At 52.9% G+C, this 18,648-nt stretch overlaps 2 protein-coding genes across 2 annotated transcripts in view; both read left to right on the top strand.

The window, feature by feature from the left end:
• The first annotated feature begins 535 nt into the window (after positions 1-535).
• On the top strand, positions 536-4,964 carry LOC147647479 (neuralized-like protein 4). Its single transcript, XM_086871888.1, has 2 exons — positions 536-902; positions 4,263-4,964. The coding sequence occupies exons 1-2, from the start codon at positions 678-680 to the stop codon at positions 4,497-4,499; spliced, it is 462 nt and encodes a 153-aa protein (XP_086728014.1). The 5' UTR covers positions 536-677; the 3' UTR covers positions 4,500-4,964.
• NEURL4 (neuralized E3 ubiquitin protein ligase 4) overlaps positions 4,963-18,648 on the top strand; it is a gene marked incomplete at its 5' end in the record, with an annotated part of 57,563 nt that continues 43,877 nt past the window's right edge. The window contains 8 exons of the mRNA XM_086871706.1: positions 4,963-5,386; positions 6,637-6,717; positions 7,661-7,824; positions 9,613-9,724; positions 12,287-12,375; positions 14,530-14,602; positions 16,424-16,721; positions 18,064-18,245. Coding sequence (XP_086727832.1) covers positions 4,963-5,386; positions 6,637-6,717; positions 7,661-7,824; positions 9,613-9,724; positions 12,287-12,375; positions 14,530-14,602; positions 16,424-16,721; positions 18,064-18,245 — 1,423 coding nt within the window. The remainder of the gene's footprint in view (positions 5,387-6,636; positions 6,718-7,660; positions 7,825-9,612; positions 9,725-12,286; positions 12,376-14,529; positions 14,603-16,423; positions 16,722-18,063; positions 18,246-18,648) is intronic.

Genomic DNA, 18,648 nt, shown 5'->3' with positions numbered 1-18,648 from the left:
AATTTCAACGCAACTCTGCTCAGGACAGACCCTGACAGCACCGCTTCCTCTCTCTGTAATTAATTAACTCCTAATTACCCCCAAATTACCGCTAATTACCCGCAATAATGACACGACACCGCATCCACCGCCCGGTACCAGCAATCAGCACCTCGCTGCCGCTTTATTTCCCTCCCCTGGAGGCCCCCCCCGGCGCTAATTACCCGCGGCCCGTAATTAACGCCGCTCCTTAATGAGCGCCGTTGCCAGGCAGGGCCCGTCCACATGGCAACCGTTGCCGGGGCGCCAGCCGTAAAGCGAGGAAGGGGTGTGAGGGGCGCGCCCGCCGCGCCGCCGTAAAGCAAAGAAGGGGTGTGAGGGGCGCGCCCGCCGCGCCGCCGTAAAGCGAGGAAGGGGCTCTGAGGGGGCTGCCGTAAAGCGCTGCAGGAGCGAAAATGGGGAAGGGAAAAACTCCAGCGGGGTGAGGGAGGACAAGAAAGGCGGAGGAGGCACAAGAGGGAGCGGGAGAGGGGGAGGGGATGAGGAAAGGTTTTTCCGGTGGGACGCGGCGGAAAGAGAGAGCTCCAAACCGAATTCGCGCCGCTCCGCCGCCAAGCGCGGCAAGCGGCGGAAAAAGTCGCGAAAGGTCGCGAAAGCGTGTGGCGGTGGGCGGGGCGGGCCGGGGCGGGCGCGGAGCGATGGCGGCGCCGGGGCCCGGCGGGGGCTCCTCGGGGGGAGCCTCGGGGGGAGCCCCGGGGCCGCCCCCGGAGCTGCACCCGCGCTGCGGACGCCTCGTGTCGCTGTCCCAGGGCGGGCGCAGCGCCGCCAGGGCACAGCCGGGCCAGGAGTTCAACCACGGGCTGGTGCTGAGCCGGGAGCCGCTGAGGCCCGGCCGAGTCTTCACCGTGCGCATCGATAGGAAGGTGAGGGGGGGACTGGGGGGACTGGGAGGGACTGGGAGGGACTGGGAGGTGTGGGTGGGGTGGGGAGAGGATGGAGAGTGTGAGGGAGAGGGAACGGGGATGCACCGGGAGAGACTGGGGGATACTGGGGGATACTGGAACTGGGAGGACTGGGAGGGACTGGGGGATACTGGGGACAGGGACTGGGATGGACTGGGGGATACTGGGAGAGACTGGGATGGAGAACTGGGAGGACTGGGATGGACTGGGGGATACTGGGGACAGGGACTGAGAGGGACTGGGGACACTGGGGATGGAAACTGGGAGAGACTGGGGGATACTGGGGACACTGGGACTGGGAACTGGGAGAGTTGAAGAGATGGAGTGGACTGGGGACACCCGGAACTGGGAGGACTGGAAGGACTGGGAGGGACTGGGGACACTGGGGATGGAAACTGGGAGGACTGGGGACACTGGGACTGGGAATTGGGAGAGATGAAGAGATGGAGTGGACTGGAGACACCCGGAACTGGGAGGACTGGGATGGACTGGGATGGACTGGGAGACACTGGGGATGAGGAATGGGAGAGGAGAGTTGAAGAGATGAAGTGAACTGGGGACACTGGGATGGACTGGGAAGGACTGGGGGATACTGGGGATGGAGACTGGGAGAGACTGGGGACACTGGGATTGGGAACTGGGAGGACTGGGATGGACTGGGGGATGCTGGGGATGGGGACTGGGAGAGACGGGATGGGAACTGGGGATACTGGGGATACTGGGATTGGGAACTGGGAGAGTTGAAGAGATGGAGTGGACTGGGGACACTGGGAAGGACTGGGATGGACTGGGGGATACTGGGGATGAGAACTGGGAGGGACTGGGAGAGGAGAGATGAAGAGATGGAAGGGACTGGGGACCCTGGGGATGGGAACTGGGATGGGCTGTGGATACTGGAGATGAGAACTGGGAGGGACTGGGAGGGACTGGGGACACTGGGGATGGGAACTGGGAGGACTGGGATGCACTGGTGACACTGGGGATGGGAACTGGGAGAACTGGGATGCACTGGTGACACTGGGGATGGGAACTGGGAGAACTGGGATGCACTGGGGATGGGAACTGGGATGCACTGGGGACACTGGGGATGGGAACTGGTGACACTGGGGATGGGAACTGGGAGGACTGGGGACACTGGGGATGGGAACTGGGAGGACTGGTGACACTGGGGATGGGAACTGGTGACACTGGGGATGGGAACTGGGAGGACTGGGATGCACTGGTGACACTGGGGATGGGAACTGGGAGAACTGGGGACACTGGTGACACTGGGGATGGGAACTGGGAGGACTGGGATGCACTGGGAGAAGGTTGGGGACCACTGAGGACATTGGGAAGAGAGACTGGGGATACTGGGAGCGACTGGGAAGGAACTGGAGCAGCTACTGGGAGCACTGGGAGGAACTGGAGCAGAGGAGCCGAGGGTCCCCAAATCCCCTTTTCCCCCTCAGCACCCCCCAAACCCCCGGAACCCCAAATTTATCATTTGGAGACCCCCAAAACTTCCCCATCCCCCAATTCCCGGGACTTTTCACCCCATTTCCACCCCAACTTCACCCCAATTTCACCCCATTTCCACCCCAATTTCACCCCATTTCCACCCCAATTTCACCCCAATTTCACCCCATTTTTATCCCAATTTTATCCCATTTTTATCCCCAACTTCACCCCAATTTCACCCCATTTTTATCCCAATTTCACCCCAATTTCACCCCATTTTTATCCCATTTTTATCCCATTTTTATCCCATTTTTATCCCAATTTTATCCCAATTTTATCCCAATTTTATCCCAATTTTATCCCAATTTTATCCCATTTTTATCCCCAACGTCACCCCAACGTCACCCCAATTTCACCCCAATTTCACTCCATTTTTACCCCATTTTCATCCCATTTTTACCCCAATTTCACCCCATTTTTATCCAAATTTCACCCCAATTTCACCCCAATTTCACCCCAATTTCACCCCAATTTCACCCCAATTTCACCCCATTTTTATCCCAATTTCACCCCGATTTCATCTCATTTTCACCCATTTTTACCCCAATTTCACCCCAACTTCACCCCATTTTTATCCCAATTTTATCCTATTTTTATCCCCAACTTCACCCCAATTTCACCCAAATTTCACCCCAACTTCACCCCATTTTTATCCCATTTTCACCCCATTTTTATCCCAACTTCACCCCGATTTCACCTCATTTTCACCCAATTTCACCCCATTTTTACCCCAATTTCACCCTATCTTTATCCAAATTTCACCCCAATTTCACCCCTTTTTCATCCCAATTTCACCCCATTTTTCACCCCATTTTTAGCCCAATTTCACCCCATTTTATCCCTTATTTACCTAATTTGATGCCAGTTTTACCTCACAAATCGCATTTTTACTCCACTTTACCTCATTTTAATCTCCTAAATCCCATTTTTACCCCATTTTATCCCATTTTTACCCCACTTTATCCCATTTTTACCCCCTAAATCTCATTTTTCCCCACTTTACCCCCCAAAATCTCCCCTAAATCCCATTTCTCCCCATTTTACCCCCCCAAATTCTCCCATAATCCCATTTTATTCTGTTTTTTCCCCATTTTTTCCCATTTTTAGGTGAATTCCTGGAGCTGTTCCATCGAGGTTGGAGTGACGGCTGAGCTGGGGTTCCCCAGCACCCCCAAACCCCCCTAAAATCCCATTTTTACCCCATTTTAACTCTAAAATCTCGTTTTTTCCCTATTTTTTCTCCATTTTTTCCCATTTCCAGGTGAATTCCTGCAGCGGCTCCATCGAGGTCGGCATCACCGAGCTGAGCTGGGGTTCCCCAGCACCCCAAAAACCCCATTTTAACCCATTTTAACCCCACAAATCCCATTTTTAACCCCATAAATCCCATTTTTAACCCTTTAAATCCCACTTTTAACCCTTTAAATCCCATTTTTCCCCATTTTCAGGTGAATTCCTGGAGCGGCTCCATCGAGGTCGGCGTCACCGCCCTGGACCCGGCCGAGCTGGAGTTCCCCAGCCCCCCAAAAACCCCATTTTAACCCATTTTAACCCATTTTATCCCCATTTTAACCCCATAAACACCATTTCAACTCCATAAATCACATTTTTAACCCTTTAAATCCCATTTTCCCCCCATTTTTCCCCATTTTCAGGTGAATTCCTGGAGCGGCTCCATCGAGGTCGGCGTCACGGCGCTGGACCCGGCTGAGCTGGAGTTCCCCAGCACCCCAAAAACCCCATTTTAACCCATTTTAACCCATTTTATCCCCATTTTAACCCATTTTATCCCCATTTTAACCCATTTTTCCCCATTTTCAGGTGAATTCCTGGAGCGGCTCCATCGAGGTGGGCGTCACGGCGCTGGACCCGGCCGAGCTGGAGTTCCCCAGCACCCCAAAAACCCCAATAAATCCCATTTTTAACCCATTTTTTCCCTGTTTTTTATGTTTTCAGGTGAATTCCTGGAGCGGCTCCATCGAGGTGGGCGTCACCGCCCTGGACCCGGCCGAGCTGGAGTTCCCCAGCAGCGCCACGGGGCTGCCAAAACCCCAATAAATCCCATTTTAACCCATTTTTCCCCCATTTTTCCCCATTTTCAGGTGAATTCCTGGAGCGGCTCCATCGAGGTCGGCGTCACCGCCCTGGACCCGGCCGAGCTGGAGTTCCCCAGCACCCCAAAAACCCCATTTTAACCCATTTAAATCCCATTTTTAACCCATTTTAACCCATTTTTCCCCATTTTAACCCCATAAACACCATTTCAACTCCATAAATCCCATTTTTAACCCTTTAAATCCCATTTTTAACCCCTTAAATCCCATTTTCCCCCCATTTTTCCCCATTTTCAGGTGAATTCCTGGAGCGGCTCCATCGAGGTGGGCGTCACGGCGCTGGACCCGGCCGAGCTGGAGTTCCCCAGCAGCGCCACGGGGCTGCCAAAACCCCAATAAATCCCATTTTTAACCCTTTAAATCCCATTTTTAACCCATTTTAACCCTGTTTTTTATGTTTTTAGGTGAATTCGTGGAGCGGCTCCATCGAGGTGGGCGTCACCGCGCTGGACCCGGCCGAGCTGGAGTTCCCCAGCAGCGCCACGGGGCTGCGGGGCGGTTCCTGGGTGGTCTCGGGCTGCTCGGTGCTGCGGGACGGGCGCTCCCTGCGCGAGGATTTCGGGCCGGACCTGGACGCGCTGGCCGAGGGCGACAGCGTGGGCGTGCAGGCCACGGCCGGCGGCGAGCTGCGCCTCTGGGTCAACGGGCGCGACTGCGGCGTGGCGGCCGCCGGCATCCCCGCCCGCGTCTGGGCCGTGGTGGATCTGTACGGGAAATGCACCCAGGTCACCGTGCTGGACACGGAGACGGACGCGGGGACGGACGGACGCGGGGACGGACGCGGGGCGGACGGAGGAGAGGAGGGGACGGCGGCCGCGGAGGGGATGGGGGGTGAGAGAGGGGGTTTGGGGGGGGTTTGGGGGGGGTTTGAGGGGTTTTGGGAGGGATTTGGGGGGGTTTAAGGGGTTTTGGGGGGGTTTAGGGGGTGGGAAAAGGGGGTTTGGGGGAGGTTTGGGGGGGGTTTGAGGGGTTTTGGGAGGGATTTGGGGGGGTTTAAGGGGTTTTGGGGGTGTTTAGGGGGTGGGAAAAGGGGGTATGGGGGAGGTTTGGGGGGTGAGAGAGGGGGTTTGGGGGGGATTTGAGGGGTTTTGGGAGGGATTTGGGGGTGTTTAGGGGGTGGGAAATGGGGTTTGGGGGAGGTTTACGGGGTGAGAGAGGGGGTTTGGGGGTGTGAGAGGGGGTTTGGGGGGGGTTTGGGGGGGATTTGCGGGGTTTTGGGAGGGATTTGGGGGGGTTTAAGGGGTTTAGGGGGTGGGAAAAGGGGGTTTGGGGGAGGTTTAGGGGGTGAGAGAGGGGGCTTGGGGGAGGTTTGGGAGGGATTTGGGGGGTTTAAGGGGTTTTGGAGGTGTTTAGGGGGTGGGAAAAGGGGGTTTGGGGGAGGTTTGGGAGGGATTTGGGGGGTTTAAGGGGTTTTGGGGGGTGTTTAGGGGGTGGGAAATGGGGGTTTGGGGGAGGTTTGGGAGGGTTTTGGGGGGTTTAAGGGGTTTTGGTGGGTGGGATAGGGGGTTTCGGGGGGTTTTGGGAGGGATTTGGGGGGTTTAAGGGGTTTTGGGGGGTGTTTAGGGGGTGGGAAATGGGGTTTGGGGGAGGTTTAAGGAGGTGAGAGAGGGGGTTTGGGAGAAATTTGGGGGTTTTGGGGGGGTTTAAGAAGTTTTGGGTGTGTTTAGGGGGTGGGAAAAGGGGGTTTGGGGGAGGTTTAGGGGGAGAGAGAGGGGGTTTGGGGGTGATTAAGGGGTTTTGGGGGTTTTGGGAGGGATTTGGGGGGGTTTAAGGCGTTTTGGGGGGTGGGAAAGGGGGTTTGGGGGGGTTTAAGGGGTTTTGGGGGTGTTTAAGGGGTGGGAAAAGGGCGTTTGGGGGTAGTTTAGGGGGTGAGAGAGGGGATTTGGGGGGTTTTGGGGGGTTTAAAGGGTTTGGGGGGAATTTGGGGGGGTTTGGGGGAGGTTTAGGGGGTGGGAAAGGGGATTTGGGGGGGATTTGGGATGTAGGACGGGGGATTTTGGGGGATTTGGGACAATTTTGGGGTGACGGGGAGTGGTCTGGGGGTCACCGGTGTCACCGATGTCCCCTCCCCCACCCCCCAGCGCTGCCCCCGGCCCCGCCCCGGGCCCCGCCCCAGCCCCGCCCGGACAAATTCCCCGACAGCCTGGAGCCACCAGGGGGCAGTAAGTGCTGGGGGTGGGGCCAGAGCGGGAAACCACGCCCCTTTATGCTAATGAACTCACACATGGGGGTGTTACCATAACAAACCATACTTCTTTATGCTAATGAACCCACACTTGGGGGTGTTACCATAACAAACCACGCCTCTTTATGCTAATGAACCCACACTTGGGGGTGTTACCAAAGCAAACCATGCCCCTTTATGCTAATGAACCCAACCATGTGACTATAACAGGGACAAACCATGCCCCTTTATGCTAATGAACCCACACATGTGGTTATAATAGGGACAAGCCACACCCCTTTATGATAATGAACTCATGCACGTGGCTGTGTCCATGGCAAACCACGCCCTTTTATGCTAATGAACCCAACCATGTGACTATAAGAGGGGCAAACCATGCCTGTTTATGCTAATGAACCAAAACATGTGGCTGTGGCTGGAACAAGCCACGCCCCTTTATGCTAATGAGCCATTGAGAGATGTGGCTTTGTTGTGGGCGTGGCCAAACCCAAAGGGGCGGGGCTTAATGTGATAAATGGGATTTCAATTAAATCGGGAAGGCTGAAAGGGGGCGTGGTCTCATAAAGGGGTGTGGTCACGTGGGGGAGTGGCCAACCAAGGGGCGGGGCTAGTGGTCTTCCACCCCCCCATGATTGACAGATGGGATTTGGGGGCATCTGGGGCCCATTTTTGGGGCCCTTTTCTCCATTTTGGGGTGGTTTTGCCCCTTTTTTGGAGTCTTTAACACATTTTTGGGCTGTTTTCCCCATTTTTGGGGTATCAGGTTGATTTTTTGGGTGTCTTCCCACCACTTTTGTGGTTTCAGACTCATTTTTCACCCTCCCCGCCCCATTTTTTGCCCTTTTTCCTCCCCGTTTTCCCCCTCCCCGCTGGATTCCCGTGGGTTTTTCCCAATTCCTGCTGGTTTTGCCCCATTCCAGCCCCGTCCCTGACCAACGAGGCGCTGCTGTTCCACGAGAAGTGCGGGGCCCTCATCAAACTCAGCAACGGCCACAAAACGGCCGAGAGGCGGCGGCCGCTGGACGAGTTCAACAACGGCGTGGTGCTGACCAACCGGCCCCTCAGGGACGGGGAGATGTTCGAGGTGGGAGTTCTGGGATTTTGGGGGATTTTTGGGATTTTTTTGGCAATTTTTCTGGATTTTTTCTGGGATTTTTTGGATTTTTTTTTGGTTTTTATGGGATTTTTTGGGGGGGATTTTGGGATGTGGAGGTCGCTGGATGAGTTCAACAACGGCGTGGTGCTGAGCACCAGAGCCCTGAGGGATGGGGAGATATTCCAGGTAGGAATTTGAGACTTTTGGGAATTTTGGGGAATTTTTGGGAATTTTTCTGGATTTTTTCTGGGATTTTTTGGATTTTTTTTTATTTTTCTGGGATTTTTTGGGGGGGATTTTGGGATGTGGCGGTTGCTGGACGAGTTCAACAACGGCGTGGTGCTGAGCACCAGAGCCCTGAGGGATTGGGGAGATGTTTGAAGTGGGAATTCTGGGATTTTGGGGAATTTTTGGGAATTTTTTGGGAATTTTTTGGCAATTTTTCTGGATTTTTTCTGGGATTTTTTGGATTTTTTTTTTATTTTTCTGGGATTTTTTGGGTGGGATTTTGGGCCATGGTGGTCACTGGACGAGTTCAACAACGGCGTGGTGCTGAGCACCAGAGCCCTGAGGATTGGGGAGATATTCCAGGTAGGAATTTGAGACTTTTGGGAATTTTTGGGAATTTTTGGGAATTTTTCTGGATTTTTTCTGGGATTTTTTGGAATTTTTTTTTTTATTTTTCTGGGATTTTTTGGGGGGGATTTTGGGCCGTGGTGGTCACTGGATGAGTTCAACAACGGCGTGGTGCTGAGCACCAGAGCCCTGAGGATTGGAGAGATGTTTGAGGTGGGAATTCTGGGATTTTGGGGAATTTTTGGGGATTTTTTTTGAATTTTTTTGGGGATTTTTCTGGAATTTTCTGGGATTTTTTGGATTTTTTTTGGTTTTTCTGGGATTCTTTGGGTGGGATTTTGGGATGTGGCGGTCACTGGACGAGTTCAACAACGGCGTGGTGCTGAGCACCAGAGCCCTGAGGGATGGGGAGATATTCCAGGTAGGAATTTGAAAATTTTGGGATTTTTCTGGAATTTTCTGGGATTTTTTGGATTTTTTTTTATTTTTCTGGGATTTTTTGGGGGGGATTTTGGGATGTGGCGGTCGCTGGACGAGTTCAACAACGGCGTGGTGCTGAGCACCAGAGCCCTGAGGGATGGGGAGATATTCCAGGTAGGAATTTGAAAATTTTGGGATTTTTGGGGAATTTTCTGGGATTTTTTGGGGGCTTTTTCTGGGTTTTACGGAATTTTTTGGATTTTTGGGGGGAATTTTTAGGGTTTTTTAGGCTATTTTTGGGTTTTTTTTAGGGTTTTTTTGGGTTTTTTTAGGGTGTTTTTTGGGTTTTTTTGAGTTTTTTCTTATCTGGTTTTTTGTGGGGTTTTTTTGGTTTCTTGAGGCCCTTTTTTGAGGGGTTTTTTGGTTGTTTTGGGGTTTGTTTTGGGTTTTTTTTATTTGTTTTTTTTGTGGGGTTTTCTGGGAGCTTCTTTTTGTTATTTTGGGGTTTGAGTTATTTTTATTTTGTTTTTCGTGGGTTTTTTTGTGGGGTTTTGTTTGGAGTTTTTTGGGATTTTCTTGGGGATTCTTTGAGAGATTTTTTTTGTTATTTTGGGGTTTTTTTAGGGTTTTTTTCGGGGGTTTTGTTGGGTTTTTTGGGGAATTTTTTTTGGTTTTTTGTGGGATTTTTGGTGGGATGTTTTATTTGTGTTTTTGTGGATTTTTTGGGGGTGTTTTTTGGGGTTTTTTGGGGTGTCCTGACCCCCCTCCTGACCCCCCCAGATCCGCATTGACAAACTGGTGGACAAATGGTCGGGGTCCATCGAGATCGGGGTCACCGCCCACAACCCCAACAGCCTGGAGTACCCGGCCACCATGACCAACCTGCGCTCAGGTGAGCCCCAAAACACCGGGAAAACACCCCAAAACAATGGGGAAAACAGCCAAAAACACTGGGGAAAACAGCCAAAAACCGCGGGAAAAAACACCCCAAAACACCGGGGAAAACACCCAAAACAACGGGGAAAACACCCAAAAACACTGGGAAAAACACCCCAAAACACCGGGGAAAACAGCCAAAAACAACGGGAAAATTCCCTGAAATCCTGGGAAAAATTCCCCAAAAACCGCGGGAAAAAACACCCCCAAAACCCCGGGGAAAACAGCCAAAAACCGCGGGAAAAACAGCCAAAAACTGCGGGAAAAACACCCCAAAAACAACGGGAAAAACACCCAAAAACACCGGGAAAACACCCCAAAACCACGGGGAAAACAGCCAAAAACCGCGGGAAAAACACCCCAAAAACCGCGGGGAAAACAGCCAAAAACTGCGGGAAAAAACACCCCAAAACACCGGGGAAAACAGCCAAAAACGGCGGGAAAAACAGCCAAAAACACCGGGGAAAAACAGCCAAAAACCGCAGGGAAAACACCCAAAAACAACGGGAAAACAGCCAAAAACCACGGGGAAAACAGCCAAAAACGGCGGGAAAAACACCCCAAAAACCGCGGGAAAAACAGCCAAAAACACCGGGGAAAACAGCCAAAAACCGCGGGGAAAACAGCCAAAAACCGCGGGGAAAACAATCCAAAACACCGGGAAAACACCCAGAAATCCTGGGAAAAACACCCCAAAACAACGGGAAAAATACCCCCAAAACCACGGGAAAAACAGCCAAAAACAGCGGGAAAAACAGCCAAAAACCGTGGGGAAAAACAGCCAAAAACAACAGGAAAAACACCCAAAACCACGGGAAAAACAGCCAAAAACCACGGGAAAAACAGCCAAAAACCGCGGGGAAAACAGCCAAAAACAACGGGAAAAACAGCCAAAAACAACGGGAAAAACACCCAAAAACACCGGGGAAAACACCCAAAAACCGCGGGGAAAACAGCCAAAAACTGCGGGAAGAACACCCAAAAACCGCGGGGAAAACAGCCAAAAACCGCGGGGAAAACAGCCAAAAACCGCGGGGAAAACAATCCAAAACACCGGGAAAAACACCCAGAAATCCTGGGAAAAACACCCCAAAACAACGGGAAAAATACCCCCAAAACCATGGGAAAAACACCCCAAAACACCGGGAAAAACACCCCAAAACCACGGGGAAAACAGCCAAAAACAGCGGGAAAAACAGCCAAAACCTGCAGGAAAAACAGCCACAAACATCGGGAAAAACAGCCAAAAACCGTGGGGAAAAACAGCAAAAAACAACAGGAAAAACACCCCAAAACACCGGGAAAAACAGCCAAAAACAACAGGAAAAACACCCCAAAACAACGGGAAAAACACCCAAAAACACCGGGAAAAACAGTCAAAAACACCGGGAAAAACAGCCACAAACTGCGGGAAAAAACAGCCCAAAACAACGGGAAAAACACCCCAAAACCGCGGGGAAAACAGCCGAAAACAACAGGAAAAACACCCAAAAACAACGGGAAAAACACCCAAAAACCACGGGGAAAACACCCAAAAACCACGGGAAAAACAGCCAAAAACAACGGGAAAAACACCCCAAAACCACGGGGAAAAACAGCCAAAAACAACGGGAAAAACACCCAAAAACACCGGGAAAAACAGCCAAAAACCACAGGGAAAAACACCCAAAACCACGGGAAAAACACCCAGAAATCCTGGGAAAAACAGCCAAAAACCGCGGGAAAAAACACCCAAAAACACCAGGAAAAACACCCCAAAACAATGGGAAAAACGGCCAAAAACTGCGGGGAAAACAGCCAAAAACCACGGGAAAAACAGCCAGAAACTGCGGGGAAAATTCCCTGAAATCCTGGGAAAAATTCCCACAAAACCCCAGGAAAAATTCCCAAAAAACCACCGGAAAAATTCCCTGAAATCCTGGGAAAAATCCCCCAAAAACCCCGGGAAAAATTCCCCAAAAATCACCGGAAAAATTCCTTGAAATCCTGGGAAAAATCCCCCAAAAATCCCAGGAAAAAGCTCCCAAAATTCCGGGAAAAATCCCAGGAAAAATCTCCCAAAATCCCAGGAAAAATCTTCAAAAATCCCAGGAAAAATCTCCCGAAATCCCGGGAAAAATCTCCCAAAATTCTGGGAAAAATTCCCCAAAAATCCCGGGAAAAATTCCCCTGAAATCCCAGGAAAAATTCCCCTGAAATCCCAGGAAAAATCTCCCAAAATTCCAGGAAAAATCACCCAAAATCTTGGGAAAAATCTCCCAAAATTCCAGGAAAAATTCCCTGAAATCCTAGGAAAAAAATCTTGAAATTTTGGGAAAATTAAACTTAAAAATTTTGGCAAAACAAACCCCAAAAATCCCCGATTTTAGCATAAAAAACCCCTTAAAATCCAGGAAAAAATGCCTCAAGGAACCCCAAAAACCCTGGAAAATCCCAGCAGGGTTTTTGGGGAAACTCCAAAATTTTGGGAAAAGCCCCAAAATCCCTGGAAAAAGCCCCAAATTTTGGTTTGTGGCAGGGACGATCATGATGAGCGGCTGCGGGATCCTGACCAACGGCAAAGGGACGCGCCGGGAGTACTGCGAGTTCAGCCTGGACGAGCTGCAGGTGAGCCCCAAAATCCCCCCAAATCACCCCAAAATTCACCCTCGGGACCCCCAAAATCAGCTCCGGGCGCCCCAAAATCGGGGGGAGTTCGGGGCACCCCAAAATCCCAAAAATCCCTAAAAAATCCCCCAAAAAATTCCATTTATGGATCAGAAATTGGGATGATTTCACGGATTTTTTTTTATTTTTGAGTCCTAAAATCTCCCCAAATTCACCCAAAATCCACCCAAAATCCACCTAAAATTCACCCAAAATTCACCCAAAATTCACCCAAAATCCACGCAAAATTCACCCCAAATCCACCCAAAATCCACGCAAAATCCACTCAAAATCCACCCCAAATCCACCCCAAATTCACCCCAAATCCACCCAAAATCCACCCAAAATCCACCCAAAATTCACCCAAAATCCACCCAAAATCCACCCCAAATTAACCCAAATTCACCCAAAATCCCCCCAAATCACCCCAAAATTCACTCTCGGGACCCCCAAAATCAGCTCCGGGCGCCCCAAAATCGGGGGGAGTTCGGGACACCCCAAAATCCCAAAAATCCCTAAAAAATCCCCCAAAAAATTCCATTTATGGATCAGAAATTGGGGTGATTTCATGGATTTTTTTTTATTTTTGAGTCCTAAAATCTCCCCAAATTCACCCAAAATCCACCCAAAATCCACCTAAAATTCACCCAAACTTCACCCAAAATCCACCCAAAATCCACCCAAAATTCACCCAAAATCCACCCAAAATTCACCCAAAAAAATCCATGCAAAATCCACCCAAAATCCACCCAAATTAACCCCAAATTCACCCAAAATTCACCCAAAATTCACCCCAAATCCACCCAAAATTCACCCAAAATCCACCCAAAATTCACCCAAAATCCACCCCAAATTAACCCAAATTCACCCAAAATCCACCCAAATCACCCCAAAATTCACCCTCGGGACCCCCAAAATCAGCTCCGGGCGCCCCAAAATCGGGGGGAGTTCGGGACACCCCAAAATCCCAAAAATCCCTAAAAAATCCCCCAAAAAATTCCATTTATGGATCAGAAATTGGGGTGATTTCATGGAATTTTTTTTATTTTTGAGTCCTAAAATCTCCCCAAATTCACCCAAAATTCACCCAAAATTAACCCTCGGGACCCCCAAAATTCACCCAAAATTCACCCAAAATCCACACAAAATCCACCCAAAAATCCACCCAAAATTCACCCAAAATCCACCCAAATCACCCCAAAATTCACCCTCGGGACCCCCAAAATCAGCTCCGGGCGCCCCAAAATCGGGGGGAGTTCGGGACACCCCAAAATCCCAAAAATCCCTAAAAAATCCCCCAAAAAATTCCATTTATGGATCAGAAATTGGGATGATTTCACGGATTTTTTTTTATTTTTGAGTCTTAAAATTCACCCAAAATCCACGCAAAATTCACCCAAAATCCACCCAAAATTCACCCAAAATCCCCCAAAATTCACCCAAAATCCACCCAAAATTCACCCAAAATCCTCCCAAAATCCACTCAAAATCCACCCCAAATTAACCCCAAATTCACCCAAAATCCACCCAAAATCCACCCAAAATTAACCCAAAATTAACCCAAAATTAACCCAAAATCCACCCAAAATTCACCCCAAATCCACCCAAAATTTACCCAAAATCCACCCAAAATCCACCCAAAATTCACCCAAAATCCACCCAAAATCCACCCAAAATGCACCCAAAATCCACCCAAAATTCACCCACGGGACCCCCGAATTCTTCCAGGGGTTTTGGGGTGAATTCCAGCGTTTTTGGGGTGAATCCCGGGGGTTTTGGGGTGAATCCCGGCGGTTTTGGGGCTCCCTGGGGGTTTTGGGGTGAATCCCGGCAGTTTTGGGGCTCCCTGTGGGTTTTGGGGTGAATCCCGGGGGTTTTGGGGTGAATCCTGGAGGTTTTGGGGCTCCCTGTGGGTTTTGGGGTGAATCCTGGCGGTTTTGGGGTGAATCCCGGGGGTTTTGGGGCTCCCTGTGGGTTTTGGGGTGAATCCCGGTGTTTTTGGGGTGATCCCCGGGGGTTTTGGGGTGAATCCCGGTGTTTTTGGGGTGAATCCCGGCGTTTTTGGGGTGAATCCCGGGGGTTTTGGGGCTCCCTGTGACACCTCTGTCCCCGCAGGAGGGGGATCACATCGGCCTGACCCGCAAGGCCAACAACGCCCTGCACTTCTACATCAACGGCGTGGACCAAGGTACGGCCCCAAAATCACCCGGAATCACCCCAAAATCACCCAGAATCACCCCAAAATCACCCAAATCATCCCAAAATCACCCCAAAATCACCCCAAAATCACCCGGAATCACCCCAAAATCACCCAAATCATCCCAAAATCACCCAAAAATCATCCAAAATCACCCCAAAATCACCCCAAAATCACCCCAAAATCACCCGGAATCACCCCAAAATCACCCAAATCATCCCAAAATCACCCCAAAAATCATCCAAAATCACCCCAAAATCATCCAAATCATCCCAAAATCTCCCAAAATCATCTCAAATCACCCCAAAATCATCCAAAATCACCCAAATCATCCCAAAATCACCCCAAAACTACCTAAATCACCCAAAATCACCCCAAAATCACCCAAATCATCCCAAAATCACCCCAAAACCTCCAAATCATCCCAAACCACCCTAAAACCACCCAAATCACCCAAAATCACCCCAAAATCATCCCAAAAACACCTAAATCACCCCTAAATCACCCCAAAATGACCCCAAAATCATCCAAAATCACCCCAAAATCACCCCAAAATCATCCCAAAAACGTCCAAATCACCCAAATCAATCACCTCAAGTCACCCCAAATCATCCAAAATTACCCCAAAATCATCCCAATTCATCCAAAATCACCTGATCACCCCCAAAACCACCAAAATCATCCCAGAATCACCCCAAAACCATCCAAATCACCGAAATCATCCCAAAATTACCCCAGAATCACCCCAAAATCACCCAAATCACCCCAAAATCACCCCAAAATCACCCCAAAATCACCCAAAATCACCCAAAATCATCTAAATCACCCCAAAATCACCCAAAATCGCCCCAAAATCACCCAGAATTACCCCACAATCATCCAAAATCACCCCAAAACTACCTAAATCACCCAAAATCACCCAGAATCATCCCCAAAATCACCCCAAAATCACCCGGAATCACCCCAAAATCACCCCAAAATTATCTCAAATCACCCCCAAAACCCCCAAAATCGGGTCCGAAAGCCCCAGAATCTCCCCCAAGGCTGTGTCCCCACCATGTCCCCTCCGTGTCCCCACAGTGTCCCCACGTTGTCCCCCCGGTATCCCCATGTCCCCCCATGTCCCCATGTCCCCACGGTGTCCCTGCGGTGTCCCCACGGTGTCCCCATGTCCCCCCATGTTCCCCCGGTGTCCCCATGTCCCCCCATGTCCCCACGCTGTCCCCATGCTGTCCCCCCGCTGTCCCCCCGCTGTCCCCCCATGTCCCCCCGGTGTCCCCCCGGTGTCCCCCCATGTCCCCCTGCTGTCCCCCCATGTCCCCATGTCCCCCTGCTGTCCCGCTGTCCCCCCGGTGTCCCCATGTTCCCCCGCTGTCCCGTGTCCCCCGGTGTCCCCATGTCCCCGCGCTGTCCCGTGTCCCCGCTGTCCCGTGTCCCCCCGGTGTCCCCCCATGTCCCCGCGCTGTCCCGTGTCCCCTGGTGTCCCCCCATGTCCCCGCGCTGTCCCGTGTCCCCATGTCCCCCCATGTCCCCGCGCTGTCCCGTGTCCCCCGGTGTCCCCATGATGTCCCCGCGCTGTCCCGTGTCCCCGCGCTGTCCCGTGTCCCCACGATGTCCCCCCATGTCCCCGCGCTGTCCCGTGTCCCCGCTGTCCCGTGTCCCCCGGTGTCCCCATGTCCCCGCGCTGTCCCGTGTCCCCATGTCCCCCCATGTCCCCGCGCTGTCCCGTGTCCCCATGTCCCCCCATGTCCCCTGCTGTCCCGTGTCCCCTGGTGTCCCCCCATGTCCCCGCGCTGTCCCGTGTCCCCGCAGGCGTGGCGACCACGCTGACGCCGCAGCTGGTGTACGGCGTGGTGGACCTGTACGGGATGGCGGTGAAGGTGACAATCGTGCACAACCACAACCACAGCGACCGCCTGCGCCGCAACAACGCCATCCTGCGCGCGCTGTCACCCGAGGGGACCCTGGGGACACCGCGGCGGCCGCCCGGCCCCGCCCCCGGCCCCGCCCCCGGCCCCGCCCCCGCCCCGCCCCCGCGCCTGCTCTTCCACCCCAACTGCGGCCAGAAGGCGGCCGTGGTCAACGAGGGCCGGACAGCGCTGCGGCCACAGTGAGTGACCACGGGGACACGGGGACATTGGGGACATTGGGGACAGCGGGGACATTGGGGGCATTGGGGACACTGGGGACACCGTGGTCAACGAGGGCCGGACAGCGCTGCGGCCACAGTGAGTGACCATGGGGACACTGGGGACATTGGGGACAGCGGGGACATTGGGGACAGCGGGGACATTGGGGACACTGAGGGGATTGGGGACACTGGGGGACATTGGGGACATTGGGGACATTGAGGGGATTGGGGACATTGGGGACATTGGGGACATTGGGGACATTGAGGGGATTGGGGACATTGGGGACATTGGGGACACCGTGGTCAACGAGGGCCGGACAGCGCTGCGGCCACAGTGAGTGACCATGGGGACACTGGGGACACTGGGGACATTGGGGACATTGGGGACAGCGGGGACATTGGGGACATTGGGGACATTGGGGATATTGGGGACAGCGGGGACATTGGGGACATTGGGGACATTGGGGGGATTGGGGACATTGGGGACATTGGGGGGACATTGGGGACATTGGGGGGACATTGGGGACATTGGGGGGACATTGGGGACATTGGGGACATTGGGGGGAAATTGGGGACATTGGGGACATTGGGGGGACATTGGGGACACCGTGGCCAACGAGGGCCGGACGGCGCTGCGGCCACAGTGAGTGACCATGGGGACACTGGGGACATTGGGGACATTGGGGACACCGGGGACACTGGGGACGTTGGGGACATTGGGGGACACTGGGGACACATTGGGGACATTCAGGATTGGGGACACTGGGGACACCAGGGGCATTGAGGGGATGTGAGGGTCATGGGGACATCGGGGGATGGGTGCCAGCGAGGGACACGCGGTGCTGCCGTGTCCCCAATGTCCCCAATGTCCCCCAATATCCCCAATGTCCCCAATGTCCCCAATGTCCCCCCAATGTCCCCAATGTCCCCCAATGTCCCCCAATGTCCCCCAATGTCCCCCCAATGTTTCCCAATGTCCCCAATGTCCCAATGTCCCCAATGTCCCCAATGTCCCCCAATGTCCCCCAATGTCCCCAATGTCCCCAATGTCCCCCCAATGTTCCCAATCCCCCCAATGTCCCCAATGTCCCCGATGTCCCAAATGTCCCCAATGTCCCCAATGTTCCCCCACTGTCCCTGCTGTCCCCAACGCCCCGGCTGTCCCCACTGTCCCCAACGTCCCCGCTGTCCCCGCTGTCCCCACTGTCCCCACTGTCCCCAATGTCCCCGCTGTCCCCGCTGTCCCCAACGTCCCCACTGTCCCCAACGCCCCGGCTGTCCCCACTGTCCCCAACGTCCCGGCTGTCCCCGCTGTCCCCAGTGCCACCGATGACTTTAACCACGGCGTGGTGCTGAGTGCGCGGCCCCTGGGGGACAACGAGCTGTTCCAGGTGCGGCTGGACAAGATGGTGGACAAGTGGGCGGGGTCCATCGAGATCGGCGTCACCACCCACAACCCCGCCTACCTGCAGCTGCCATCCACCATGACCAACCTGCGCTCAGGTGTGTCACCTGTCACCTGTGTGTCACCTGTGTCACCTCCCTGTGTCACCATCCCAACCCCACCATGACCAACCTGCGCTCAGGTGTGTCACCTGTCACCTGTGTCACCTCCCTGTGTCACCATCCCAACCCCACCATGACCAACCTGCGCTCAGGTGTGTCACTGTGTCACCTCCCTGTGTCACCTGTGTCACCTGTGTCACCTGTGTCACCTCCCTGTGTCACCTGTGTCACCTGTGTCACCTGTGTCACCTCCCTGTGTCACCTGTGTCACCTGTGTCACCTGTGTCACCTCCCTGTGTCACCATCCCAACCCCACCATGACCAACCTGCGCTCAGGTGTGTCACTGTGTCACCTCCCTGTGTCACCTGTGTGTCACCTGTGTCACCTGTGTGTCACCAT

This window comes from Cyanistes caeruleus, chromosome 37 (genome assembly GCF_971803275.1).
Source record: "Cyanistes caeruleus chromosome 37, bCyaCae1.hap1.1, whole genome shotgun sequence".
In the NCBI taxonomy this organism is placed as follows: Eukaryota; Metazoa; Chordata; class Aves; order Passeriformes; family Paridae; genus Cyanistes; species Cyanistes caeruleus.
This window is presented reverse-complemented; position numbering and strand designations above follow the sequence as displayed.

Bases quoted from the DNA above. Each gene is read 5' to 3' on its own strand.
- LOC147647479 (XM_086871888.1), top strand. From the start codon at position 678: ATGGCGGCGCCGGGGCCCGGCGGGGGCTCCTCGGGGGGAGCCTCGGGG. The intron at 903-4,262 runs GTGAGGGGGGGA...CCCCATTTTCAG, and splicing joins CCGTGCGCATCGATAGGAAG to GTGAATTCCTGGAGCGGCTC.